The 13,902-nt window shown below is 39.3% G+C and overlaps 1 protein-coding gene across 1 annotated transcript in view; it reads left to right on the top strand.

The window, feature by feature from the left end:
* Positions 1-13,902, top strand: part of DARS1 (aspartyl-tRNA synthetase 1) — a 44,755-nt gene that overhangs the window by 9,339 nt on the left and 21,514 nt on the right. The window contains exons 4-5 of the mRNA XM_080917689.1: positions 643-745; positions 13,588-13,690. Of these exons, the coding sequence (XP_080773815.1) occupies positions 643-745; positions 13,588-13,690 (206 nt within the window). The remainder of the gene's footprint in view (positions 1-642; positions 746-13,587; positions 13,691-13,902) is intronic.

Raw genomic sequence — 13,902 nt, 5'->3', positions numbered from 1 at the left:
GAAGGGGAAGCAAAAGGCCAGCATATGTCAAAGTACAGTTGGTTACAGAACTTACTAAAAAGTGGCATTTTATTGACAAAAGTAAAATTGCTTGAAGTTTTAAAATATGGTACTACTGCAAAGGACAAGTGAGAGGGGGAATGGAACTCGGCAGGAGCTAGCCTGCTGATCTGTGTGCTCTTTAAAATGTACTTTGGCAGAAAGAACCCTGTAAATGGACCACCCCAAAGACTGTGCTCTCCTAGTAAACACTTGATTAACACTTGTGATTGCATGACTGAGGTCTCCATGGTAGTTAGCTTAGTCTCCCTGCCTGCAGAATATAAAAGCAATTGGGTGAATGGTGAAAATCATCTGAAAAATAACTTGTAATTTGTCTAATGTTACAGAATAATTTTCTAGATTTATGTATCTGTGTTCTCAAAAGAAACCTGTCAGATGTACTTTTTGATATTCATAGAAACTAGTGTTGCTATGATTGTCAGCTGAGTGGGAATTTTGGCTTTGGAAACTGATAGATGAACATATGTATATACCTGATGAGTATATAAATTTTTACCTAGTCTTAAAGTAGAAAAGCATTTTCCTTTGTAAAACCTGAAATAATGTTCCTAATGTACTGTTTCTCTGTGTCTCCTGAAGGGAAGCAGTGCTTCTTAGTCCTGAGGCAGCAGCAATTTAATGTCCAGGCTCTTGTGGCGGTGGGAGACCATGCAAGCAAGCAGATGGTGAAATTTGCTGCCAAGTAAGTAAGCAATTATATCCTGTTGTCAGAGTAAACAATGGTGGGAACCAGGACTCCCAGGGGTTTGGACCATTTTCATACATTAACATCAATGCTTCGTTTGTTTAAAAATGTAGTTATTTAAATTGTCAGTTCAGTCTTGCTTGAATACATTAAATTCACAAAAGAGAAAATATGGAGCACAGGCTTGTGATTCATTTGGAACTGCTGAAGCTGCACTCTTCACAGACAAGTCACATTACTTTCAAGTAGAGCAACAAAAAGCCTGGCATCCTGAACAGGGCACAGCAACTTGATTTTGCTGTGTTTGTTAAGCTTTGTTTCCTCCCTTCCCCCACCCCTTTGAGATGCGTAATGAGCAACAAGTTTTCTAACTAATAAAAGTATGCAAAATAAGACAGTGTGCTTTTGCAGATGATTTCCTCCTGAAGGAAGTCAGACATGTATTAATAAGGTTACAGCTTTTAACTTTGACACCAAAGAGTCTAGAGGAAAAAAAAAAAAACCTTGCTTTTTTCCTAGCTGTAAAGGAATTACTGCCTGGCTCAGCTCTCTACAGAAGAACACTGTTTTATTTGGGTTGCAAGAAGCAGGACATTGAGATAGGAAAGAAGGGTGGTTAGGTACTCTGACTCTAATGATGAGAATTTTGTTTGTGGTTCATGATGTGACCATTTTGTTAGCATGTTTTTCTTAATTTAGTATTCCCATGATAATAATTAAAGAAGGCATGGGGAAATGAATGGATAGTCTTTTCTTTCTTTTTTGAGACTGGGTTTCTCTGTGTAGCTTTGGCTGTCCTGGATCTTGATCTGCAGACTAGGCTGGCCTTGAACTCACAGAGGTCCATCTGCCTCTGTCATGTGTACTGTACATATGCACACACCAAGGATTAAAAGCATGTGACACCACTACCCTTACATTTTAGTGATAAGTTAAATCTAAAGTAAATACTGTAAAATATTTACTCAAAGTAAATGGCCATGGGAATCACAGATGGCTATGTGTATTTAATATACTTAAAATACTTGGCAAAAATCAACCTCAGACAAAAAGATGTATTGATTTTTGTCTTTTTTATATTATTTAGTTCGGGGAAACTAATCAATAATACTGATGGTATTACGTAGTACAAACTTCCTCTATTGGGTTGTTAGGATTTCAGGACTAGATTTTATAATGGATTGTAGTTGGAAAGCCTTATGAAGTTCCATTAACCCTAGTTGGCTGTTGGTGGTATATACCTTTAATCTGAGCACTTTGAGTTGGAGGCCAGCCTGGCCTACAGAGTGAGATCCAGGGCTACACAGAGAAACCCTGTTAGGAATAAACAGAAAAAGAAGAAGAAAAATTAATTAACCCTTAATAATCACTGAGGAGCTCCCTACTGATTGTGGGCAGTCATTATCTGTGATATCTTGTGTGGTCCACAAAAAAGTATTTCTATTGTTAAGATTTCAGGAATTCCCGAGATTAAACAAGTAACAGTAACTGATATATCAGACCAAACTTACTAGCTGGCAAAAGTACTTACAAATAATCTCCCAAACACAATGCAGTTCACTAATGTCCTATGTTTATAAATTAAAGAAAGGTCAGGCTTCCATTGCAGAAGTGATAGTCAAGAATGATTTTTCTTGGGCTGGCCAGTTAATAAAGTACTTGCAGAGTACCTGTATTCAATACCCAGAACCCACTGAAAAATTCCAGGCATGGTAGTGTGTTCTTAATATACCGGCACTGGGAAGGCAGAAACAGGAGGATTCCTGGGGCTCACTAATCAACCAGCATACTGTGCGAGGCAAGATCCAGGGCAATGAGAGACCTTTTCTCAACAATAGTAGATGATTTTTGAGGAATGATACCCATGGTTGTCCTCTGATCTCCATGGGCATTCACCTACTTAATGAATACAAGAAATTAATTTTCTTTTAAACAGAAATATATAGATAATATCTATATTTATGGTTTATGAAGTAGAACTTAATGAACATCTAGATGGCATTCATACTTAACAGTTAAGCTGTAAGATTTTTGTCGTTGTTCTTTTGGTTTTGTTTTGGTTGATTGGTTTTTTTGAGACAGGATTTCTGTCTGTCACAGCTTGCCTCTGCCTCCCAAGTGCTAGAATTAAAGGCACATGCAGAAAAAAGTTTTAAAGCACGTATCTGTTTTTTAGTGCATTAAAAATTAGACTTTATACAGTTAGCAGTGTGTGGGAGAAAGTAAGCTATCGAAAATTATAAAACCTGTAGTTATATACAAATGATATAGCCAATTTTATACAATAGCTTCAGTACATCATACTTAGATTATAATTGTATAACTTTTGGCACTAATATAACCAAAGGATTAAGCCAGAATAATTAATAGTAGGTGTGTTACTGGCTTTTGTTACCTTGTAAAAAAAGATTCTTATGTTAAGACTCATGGTAATAATTGGTAGTTGTTTGGGTTGCTTGATGAGACAGTTTCTTGAAAACATTGGTGCAACCTCCAGATGAGTTAAAGCGCTAGTGTGGGGTCTCCATCTGTCTTAACAAAGGAAATGCGGGGTTGAAATACTGAGTTGACACAAGAGCAGAGGATAAGGGAGTTCTGGGTGAGGAACGGGATGATAGGGAGCAGTGAGGGAAGGGTTCTGGGAGGAGGCCAGGAGGATGGGGGTGGGGTTTACACAGTAAAGAGAAATAGAAAGTACAGGGCCTTCCCGAGGAATCACCCCATACTTAAAAGCATAAATAAAATATTTAATAGTTACAAACGTGGAACCTTGATGCTACCAGAGATCTAATAACCCCACATACTTTTGATAAGGCTTTGGCCTTGTCCTTACCAGCATGGCCTTCAGCAGTGTGTTTTATAATTTCCCTCATTCCCATTGTAAGGAATGAAGTGCAGAATCCACAGTGAAGCAGCTGTGTGGTAATGCAGCTGTTGGGGAAAATGCAACTGGAGATTTAGAAGTCAAAGTAAACTGCCTCCTGCTAAGCTTCTGTAAAGCAGGCGCATCTATGGGCTGGCTCGTCCCCTTGCTTGATGTGCTGCCCTGCAGGTATTTGTCACACAGCTGTATAAGCTAAAACTCCCTAAGTTGCTCTCTGTTCTCCCTAGAGAAAGTGCTCCTAGGGCATTCAGACATGAGCATCCTATTAAATTACATTTTTCTAATGTGGGATTTAAGACATTGTCAGTTCTGTTCTATGACATACACATTCCTAAAATTCACTGTGCAACATGAAATTGAGCAATCAGATTGTGGTTTACGGGTAAGTGAAGTTAATGGCATAATGCTGAGAAACTTAATGGCTCATTTTTAAAGGGCGAGAATTTGACCTTTTAAAGGTAGGCTGAAAATTTTTACAAATGTTGAGTGGTTAGTAAATACATAATAAGAATTGCACTTTACTTTGAGAAAAATATCTATAATTTGCTTGTGAAAGAAATGTAGCTTCTGTTCTGAAGTAGTTGTGAAACCTGCCTGGAATTGGAGGGAAGGTAGGACATCAAGTAAGTCCAAAGGGGTATAGCTCAGGTCATGGGATGTTAGCAGTATCTGTTCCAAATGTTTGTTTATGCTTGCACTCACCCACATTACTACTGTGATTGGGGGCCTTATGTTTCTCTTTGGTGATGCCTAACAGACAGATATAGTTAAACAACTGTTAGATCTTGGAAGACGTCTTGCATGTTTGCTAACTACTCCTGTGTGGGAATGAGGAGAATAACAGGAGTGGACGATGGCTTCAGAGTTTTGGAATGCAGTAGAAATAACCCTTGTTCTCTTAGACCCTTCCCTCACTGCTTCCTGTCATCCTGTTCCTCACCCAGAACTCCCTTATCCTCTGCTCCTTTCTCTTCCCCTTGCCTGGCAATGTCTATAAGTTCCTTGTTCTATAGTCTACTGGTGCTTTTCTCATACCCAGACCAAGGCCATTGTGTGGGACTGTGACCCGATCTGCCATTCAGCTGGGCCTGTCTATATATTCTATCTGACAGTGGGGATCAAGATTTAAGACTTAGCAGTCTTTAGATACTTTCGTTAGTTAGCAGAATTCTTGAGGATCTTTGCTTTATATCCTTTCATTTATAAGAATAATTACACAAGAAAAATTTGAAAATCAACAAATTCTGTAAAATATGCAGTGGCTTTCTATTAAGATCTAAACAGCACATGACCAACTTCTAAACCAGTTCTGGGTGTTGTGCTTAAATAAAATGAAAAACTTACTTAGTTTTTAGCTGACGTTAAAATTTTGAGGACCAATGAAGCATGAAGTGATTGAAAAGAATATTTTGTAGCACATTGTTTGAGGGAAGCCAGCTGCTTAGGGAGTAGGCCAGCTAACAGTGCTGCCAGAATCTGGTTTAGAAAATAATACCCATAGAAATATGTGTATGAGGAAAGGGCTGCTTTTAAGCCGAACTTAATGTTTATTCTCCTGGGTCAGTTTTTACATATGAAGTGCTTGTGGCTGATTTTACTGCAGAGGGAGCACCTGAACCCTGTTGGCTCTCTAGGTGTTTCCATTTTGAAGATTGCAGCCCAAGGACACTGGACAATAAAACAAGAACTCTTACACTACAGAGTGGGGAAAGAATGGTATTTATATGTTAATTCCATACAGCCCTATGTTTAACCCTATTCCCATTGGCCTTTTACCAGGTGGAGAAAAGCTAGGACTCCACTATTAAAAATACCAAATCAGATAGTTCCAGCTGGGGTTTCCTAATCACTTAAAAGGCAAAAATTAAGGTCACTTTTAATATCTTAAGTAGATAATGATCTTAGCATTTACTTTAGATATTAAATCTGAGGCCTTATTGACTAAACTGTATTGCTCATTTTGAGCTTTTGATTTTTTTTTTCCTTGAAAAGAAACATTGGAGTTTAATGTGGAGGAAAATGTGTCCTGGGATCATCTAGTTTATCAATATTCTCACCCAAAAGTTGGCTCACTAATTAGATTCAGTGCCATCGGACGCTTGAGCAGATCATTTTAATCAATCTGTTAGATCAATTTTCTTGTGACTGAATGAGCAGAAAAATGAAGCAACTGAATGAATTACACAGGGAAGTTGACACATCTGACTCCATAGGGATTTTAAGGCCAGAATCTTAATTGTGTGTCTGAAATGGTGGACGGTCTTTCTGAAAATGAAATTTCTAGGGAAGCAGAAGGCTGTGCCTTTGACCTCACTTTACATTGTCACCTGATTCTTTTAACAGTTGAGCAAGAAGTCAGACTTTTTTTTTCTTTTGAAAAACATTTTTAATTCGGTGTTATTTGTGTGAGTTACAATCAAGTTGTATAACGGTAGGGTTGTTTTTTGTTTTTGTTTTTTGGTCAGGTGCTCTGGAAGCCTTTCGGTATAGAGTTAATAGAGGACAGCAGTAAATAAAAATGCAGGGTTTTGAGGTTTAAGCTGATTTTATAGAAGCAGCTTGAAAGAACTCTAATGTGGATAGTAGTTTCAGTGCTTGTTTTGTTAGGGACAGTCTCTGCCTTGTAGCCCAGGCTGGCCTGGAACTTGCCGTTTAGACAAATTTAACTGGAACTTACAGAGCTCTCCCAGCCTCGGCTTCAGTAGTTAAGAATTGCCTATGACTCTTCATACTCACTCTGCCCCAAACATCAGGCTGTTTTGATTCTGAAAACAAAGCTTATTTTGTACATAAATATGCCTGTGGCTTTATTTTACTCTGCATTAGTCATTGTGGTTGATTTAATGACAATTGGTGAGTCACAGGATAGTCCTCATTCTCTAGTGAGTCACCTAGCTACATGCTAGTTTTGTTTACTTTCCTTTGAGATATTTCACCTAAAATAGATATTTAACTGGTTGGTAGGCATAACATTTCTGTTTACTATATTAACTATTAGAGCTGTGAAGTAGAAAAAAATATACTCAGAAGTCTCACTAACTTAAAAACTTTATTAGCTTTATCAGCACCTGCACTGGTCCAGGCATCTGGCCAAACTTGGGTGAACAAGGAAAAGAGATGGAAAACTATGGAGATATGTTAGTTCTCTGTGAGAGTAAATACTTACCTAGAGTTGAGACCCAGAGAAGTACCTCCTTGAATAAGTTGGTGGCTTAGGCTAAGGACTTGTGTTGTTACTGCTTGCCTGCTCCTTGAACCTAAATGCTTTGACTCTTTGTTGGAACAAGTTGCTATCTGCTAGGGAAGAAATGACTGTATGTAGATCCCTCCTGAAGTTTTGTATAAAGGTATGCTTTAAAAACTAGTCCAGGAGGCCTGGAGAGAGAGTTCAGCAATTGAAAGAACTAATTATTCTTACACAAAACTGGGTTTGAGTCCCAGCTGCACAGCAGCTCATAACTGTTTATAACTCCAGTTACAGGGCACTTGACATCCTCTTCTGGCCTCCGTAAGCACTGTGCACACATGGTGTGCAGGCAAAATACCCATGTACATAGCAATAAATATATAAGCAATATTTTAAGATTTATTTATGTATATGAGCACAGTGTCACTTTTCTTCAGACACACCAGAAGAGGGCATCAGAACCCATGACAGATGGTTGTGAGCCACCATGTGGTTACTGGGAATTGAACTCAGGACCTCTGGAAGAGCAGTCAGTGCTCTTAACCTCTGAGCCATCTCTCTAGCCCTATAAGTAATTTATTTTTTAACCTTAATTTAAGTCTAGGGCTGGGAAGATTTCTTAGTGGGTAAAGCACTTGCCACGCCATTCAAGCTTTTGGACCTGAATTTGAATCACATATGTAAAAAATGGACACTGTATCCTACAGGTCTGTAATCCCCACAGGGATGTAGAAGAGTAAAGACGGAGTCCCTGGAAGCTCTGGCTGGCTAGCCTGGCATACAACGCAGGAAAATGACAAGAAGACCCTGTCCCAAACAAACTAGAAGGCAAGGACTGGCACTAACTTATTCTCTGCCCTTAGGAGCTCCATACACACAGTATATTAAGTCTAAAATCTGGTGTCAGAAATTTCCAACTAGTTTATGGCATTACATCACCTAGCTTAAATAAAACTAATAACTTATTTTATACAAAGATTCTGCTGAGCTTTGCTAAAGTTGGCAACACTAGGGCATCAAACTATATCAGAGCTATTGAAGAAAGTAATAAGATTCGTGGGCATTGGAAAACTTAGCAAATGGCTCATTATTACTTGAGTGTCACAAAAGCTAGCCTACAGGGTCCTAAAGATGAAAGTGTATTGTTTGTATTGAAGATTTACTTATATTTAAATTTAGTGCTAATTTTTAAGTCAGTAACAACCTTTGATTTATTTGTGGCCAGCTGCATAGTGGTCACCTAATTATTTAACCTCTTAGGTTTTTTTTTTTTTTTTTTTTTTCTTTAAATGAAAGTGCCTACTTTATGGGCAGTTTAAGTGGAATGGTGTTTGCATGTCGCACGCACTAAACAACAGGAGCTTAGAAGGAAATGGCTGAGTCTAATGTGGGCAGTGCTTTAGAGATTTGCATATTATGGTGACTTTTATGAACTACAAATTAAAAGTGTGATAACTTTCTTCAGCATTTAAAAAAATACAGATAAATTCAACAGAATACCGAAAAATACCTGGAAGATCAGCCAGATGCTCTTAACCATTGAAACATCTCTCCAGTTCCATAACTTAAAGACTGGAACAGTTAAAGTTATTTATGTTTTGTATTATGATATTAATATTAACATGAGATCTGGGGACAAAGAAAGGTTATGGTTTAATAATTATATGTTTGTGAATCAATGACAAGGGGTCAGTTGTACTGTGTGTGTGTGTGCGTGTGTGCACATGTGCATGTGTGTCAGCACAAGCTGGCATCTATGTGTGTAGTGGGGGGAGGTAGTATCAAGGTCCTTGTGCTCACAGATGAGCATTAGGGGAGTCAAAGGAGGATGTATAATATGTTTTCTGCCCAGAAGGCTGGGAGTGGACATGGTGAATAGCCTGGTCCCCTTTGTGCTGTCAGTGTGGCTGAGACTACACCAAGTCCTCCCCCAGACCCACATCTTGAGCTTGTCAATATGTAGAAACCACCTTTATGGAAACCTCCTTCATGTGTTTTACAAAGAGTTTCAGTGTAGTCATAACTTAAGCTTTATTGTTGTGCATACAAGATTAAATTAATCATCACCAGTAAAACTCAACAAAATATGTCTAAAATAAACTACTTGGTATCAGGTTCCTGAAGTTTGGAGTTTGAACTGAACTATCTTCTTGCTTCCCACACATTGTTACTCTGCTGGCCATGGTGATCACAGACTTCTCTGCGGGGATCATTTGAGAAGAAGGAACCTCAGCTAGAAAATGCCCTCACCAGAATGGCTTGTGGGGCTTTTATTTGATTAGTGATTGATGTGAGAGGGCCCATCCCATTGTGAGCTGGGCTGCCCCTGGGTAGGTGGGCCTGGGTTGTATAAAGAAAGCAGCCTGAGCAAGCCAGGAAGCAGCCCTTCTCCATAGTCTCTGCTCCAGTTCCTGCCTTGAGTTTGTACTCTGAATCCCTTCTTGGTGGATAACAACTAAAACATGAGATAAACCTGAAGACAGCAACACTGTACTCGCATACATTAAATAAATCAGTCTTTAAGAAAAAACAACAACCTTTTCTGCCCAAGTTGGTTTTTGTCATCAAGCTTATCGGCATTAGAAGCCTAACTAGGTTGGGATTATGTTTTTATAAACATATGTTTTACCCTCTGAAATGGGTAAGTGGACTAGTATGGTGGTGCATACCTGTAATCCTAGCACTCAGGAAACTCAAGGAGCTCAAGACCAACATGGACTACAGAACAACTTTGAAAACAAAGCAAACTCATTATAGAAGACTTTTATAAAATATAAAAGATGATCCTTTTTGCAGTGTTATCCTATGGAAACTGTTGGTTATAACTAAAGTTTTGAGTTGGTGGTTGGCAGTTTCTAATGGATGGCATGAAATTTGTTTTGCCTTTTTTTTAAAGAACATCTTGATATCAATATTGTACTAATTTATCTTATTTACTGAGTGATTAATTATTTGGAGAGTCAAAAGAGTGGTTGAAAATGAAAGAGGCACAGAATCCGATGCAGTGACCGTGTGTTTCAGGCATTAATAATAAAACAGCTGATGTAGCTCTTGAAGAGATGTGTTTAATTTACTTCATCCATTTCTCCTGTACTAAATCAGCTCCTGGGAGTTCCTTTGCTTTCCAACAGGGATTATTTTGTACCACATATCATCTGTGAAACTCAGGCTTTCTAGTTACCTAGTAGATAAAATTCTTTTTCAAAATTTGGACACAGAGGCATGTTTCAAATGTGGAATGCTGTGTAGTCCAGTGCCTTTTTGGTGGCAGACTGTATCATATACACTGTCTTTACATGTAAGTCAGTGAAAAATCATGTGGTTCCACTGGGGTCGGGTGTAGTGGTGTATACACATCTGTAATATCCGATGGAGGTACGGAGTCAAGGAAAGCCTAGGCTACGTAATGAGTTAAAAGCCAGCCTGGGCAGGCAGTTTTGTCACTGTGCTGACTGTAAGTGCAGGTGTGTGCATCTACATAGAGAGAGAGAGAGAGAGAGAGAACTCTCAGCTACTTAAAGGTTCTACTAAAAAGTTTTAGAGTTAGTCCTTTGTTATGAATTAATTTTCTTGTTTATATTTTTTCTTGTGAATTCAGTCATTTCTGCAAATGGGGTAGGTAAAGGCATAAATTTAGATACATAAAAATACTAAATGGATTGTCCAAAATTTAAAGAACATTGTGAATGAAAAAAAGGAAAACAACATGGCTGACTGTTCCTAGGTTTGATAGAAGAGAAAGTTTATTATAGACACATGGGAGAGCATATCCAGAGGCAGGGCCACCTGGGATAGACCAGAATGGACATGACCAGACTGGGTTGTGCTGGGGGGCGGGTGGGGGTCTGTTGCAGCAGCTTAGAGGCCCAAAGGTACAAAGAGGACCAGTAACCAAAATGTTGGATTATATAGGGAAAAACAGCCTAACCCTTTGGGCTGAAGCGTTCAGGGTAGGAGGTGGGGTATGCCAGCCAGGATGGCCTTGTAACAGGGACTAAAGAATACAGGGAGAACTTGGTCTCCAGGTCCCCTTGATATATAATAAGTGTCTCATCCAGTTGTCCCAGGTTTGAAACCTAACATCTAGTACTAATAAGGAAATCTCCAGCCAGTCCTAGCAGAGGTTCTTTGCTCACTGTCTTAGTGTTTTAATGCTGTGAACAGACACCATGACCAACACAACTCTTAACATTTAATTGGGGCTGGCTTACAGGTTCAGAGGTTCAGTCCATTATCATCAAGGTGGGAACATGGCAGCATCCAGGCAGCATGGTACAGGTGGAGCTGAGAGTTCTACATCTTCATCTGAAGGCTGCTAGCAGAATACTGACTTCTAGTCAGCTAGGATGAGGGTCTTAAGCCCACACCCACAGTAACCTACTCCAACAAGGCCACACTCCCTAATAGCGCCACTCCCTAGCCCAAGCATATACAAACCATTACACTCACATTTTTATATTTCTCTGAAAGGAAACTAGTGTGAAACTAGATTTCTCAGTAGATAAGAATATTTAGGCTGGAGAGATGGCTCAGTGGTTAAGAGCACTGACTGCTCTTCCAGCGGTCCTGAGTTCAAATCCCAGCAACCACATGGTAGCTCACAATCATCTATACTGATGCCCTCTTCTGGTATGACTGAAGACAGCTACAGTGTACATACATATAATAAGTAGATAAATCTTAAAAAAAGAAGAAGAATATTTGCTCTACAGAGGACCCAGGTTCAGGTCTTAGAACATGGCCATTCACAGTCATCTGTAATCAGCCTCTTGTAGCCTCCATAGGCAGCAGGCACACAGATGAATCTTAAAAAATGAATACAAAAAGTGGAGAGATTGGGCCAGTAAAGTAGTCTGGCAAGGAAAGGTACTTGCTGCCAAGCCTGACAGGTTTGGTCCCTTGTACCCACACATTCAGATTAAAGAACCAGCTTCCCTGAGTTGTCATCTGAATCTCAGCACCAGGCAGGTTATATTGTGTGTAATTTAATCAAGGAAGCACGCTCTATAGTATACAGCTGGATTAAGGAGACAGGCTTAGCTAATCTTAGGAGTAGTCTGTAGGGAGCAGTCTTGAGGCAGTAAGTATCTAGTGGGAAGTAGCTGTGGGGAACGTTTTCTGCACACTCTAAACATCTGCACATGGTCCAGAGGAAAACTGCCATTTTCCTATGAGTCTGAGGTTTGGGGGGGTCTTTGACATGGCTGTGTGCATGTCAACACACATTCACTCAGGACTTCCTACTGGGTTACATGCATCCTCCTCACTACCCCTACACAGAATTAAGTCTTTGGGGTTTGTTTGTTTGTCTTTTTTAAAGCAGTGTTATGGGGCATGGTGTCACATACCCTTAATCCCAGCCCTCAGGAGGCTGGGAGATTTCTTGAGGTCCCTTGAGTTTGAGGCCAGCCAGATCTACTTAATGAAACCCTGTCTCAAAGGGGGTTGGAAGGCCTGTTTAACTTAAGTGACTTTGAAGAAGACTTCATGCTAACAGAATATGGAGAGGATTATCAAAGGCCTCTCCATTGGAGTCAGAGGGTGTAAAACCAAAGAGCTATGAGCTATGGACATAGTGAGAAAAAAACTTTCCTCCCGGAGACAAGTGAAACTAAGCCCTGAATGTCTCTTTTGGCATCGGGTGTGCTCATGCAAGCAGAGAGGCAGCTGTTAGAAGATAGGCTGACACTGCACTGCCAGGCTTGTACCACCTACTTTTTAATTACAAATTATGACCTTTCTTTAGGTATTCAATCATGGCTGCAGTACAGGATACTCAAGAGAGAAAAGCTACGAGTACTGTTTTTTTGTTTGTTTCTGTTTTTGTTTTTTGAGACAGGGTTTCTTTATAGCCTTAACTTTATTTGAACTCAATCTAAAACCAGGCTGACCTCCAACTTAAAAGATCCACATGCTTCTGCCTCCAGAGTGCTGGTATTAAAGACATACACCACCACTGCCTGACCTGTTAGTTCTTTAAAAAGGTAGTTAATGACAGGATCCTGGGCAGTAAGCCTAGGCTTTCCAACCCTTTGTAGATTACCTTGTAGCTTACTGTGGTATTCTGGTGTAAAGGTAGCAGTGTGTGGCTTCTAGGGTGTCTAGTAACATCACAACTATTGAAGATGCAGTTCTGTATCAGAATGAAAAAACCTTTTCCATGAACACTAAATCTTATAGTTTTCACCAAATACAAGTGTCACACAAGCATTCCTTAATTGTGAGTGTACGACCAGGTTGTCAGTCCAGTCCAGGGGCAAGGTGAGCAAAGAAACCTCAGGCAATGAAACTGTAATTGCAAAGCAGCACCCTGATGATCTTAGTACTTGGAACACTTTTTGGTTGACCTTCTTCTATTATTTAATCCCATTACATAACAGTAATTGCATTTATTGAAGCCAGTGTTTCTTATTATAGGAATTGCTGATCTTAGTGAATCTCAAGTAGAAGGAAAGGGTTTTTAATAATTCAGAAACTTCACTACATTTCGCAGTTCACTTTGTCCTGTTGCCTTTTATGTTCCCAAGTATCTTAGAAATGGTTACTAAACTGTGTGCATCTTTTTAAAAAGTCTTCTCTTTAAACAAGTTTCACAGAGTATACTGCATAATATAATAGCTTGTTTTAAGTAGATCGAAGAAACTGGCTTTACTGAAACTGTCTCCTGTATTAAAGAATGGCTTGACATATTCTGCTGTTAAATACCAAATGAATTCTGACACCTCTAATGAGATTATTAACGTTAAGGATTTTTTTTCCTCTTGACAGCATCAACAAAGAAAGTATTGTTGACGTAGAAGGCGTTGTGAGAAAAGTAAATCAGAAAATTGGAAGCTGTACACAGCAGGATGTCGAGTTGCACGTCCAGAAGGTAGCTTATTTTGTAATGTAATTGTGAGGACTGGAGAGACATCTTAGTATGCTTGGTACCCTGGATGTGACCCCTAGCACCTAAGACAAGTAAGAATAAGAGAGACACAGATAAAATTAAATGTAGATTTGAGGGTTTCTTAGATCATTTTATGTTCTTAATAGTTGTAGCTGGGCATATGAGTATACACCTTTAATCAAAGCAACTTGGAG

The sequence above is a fragment of the Micromys minutus genome (genome assembly GCF_963924665.1).
Source record: "Micromys minutus genome assembly, chromosome: 6".
In the NCBI taxonomy this organism is placed as follows: domain Eukaryota; kingdom Metazoa; phylum Chordata; class Mammalia; order Rodentia; family Muridae; genus Micromys; species Micromys minutus.
Note: the sequence above shows the minus strand (reverse complement) of the source record. Positions and strands in the feature narration are given on the sequence as shown.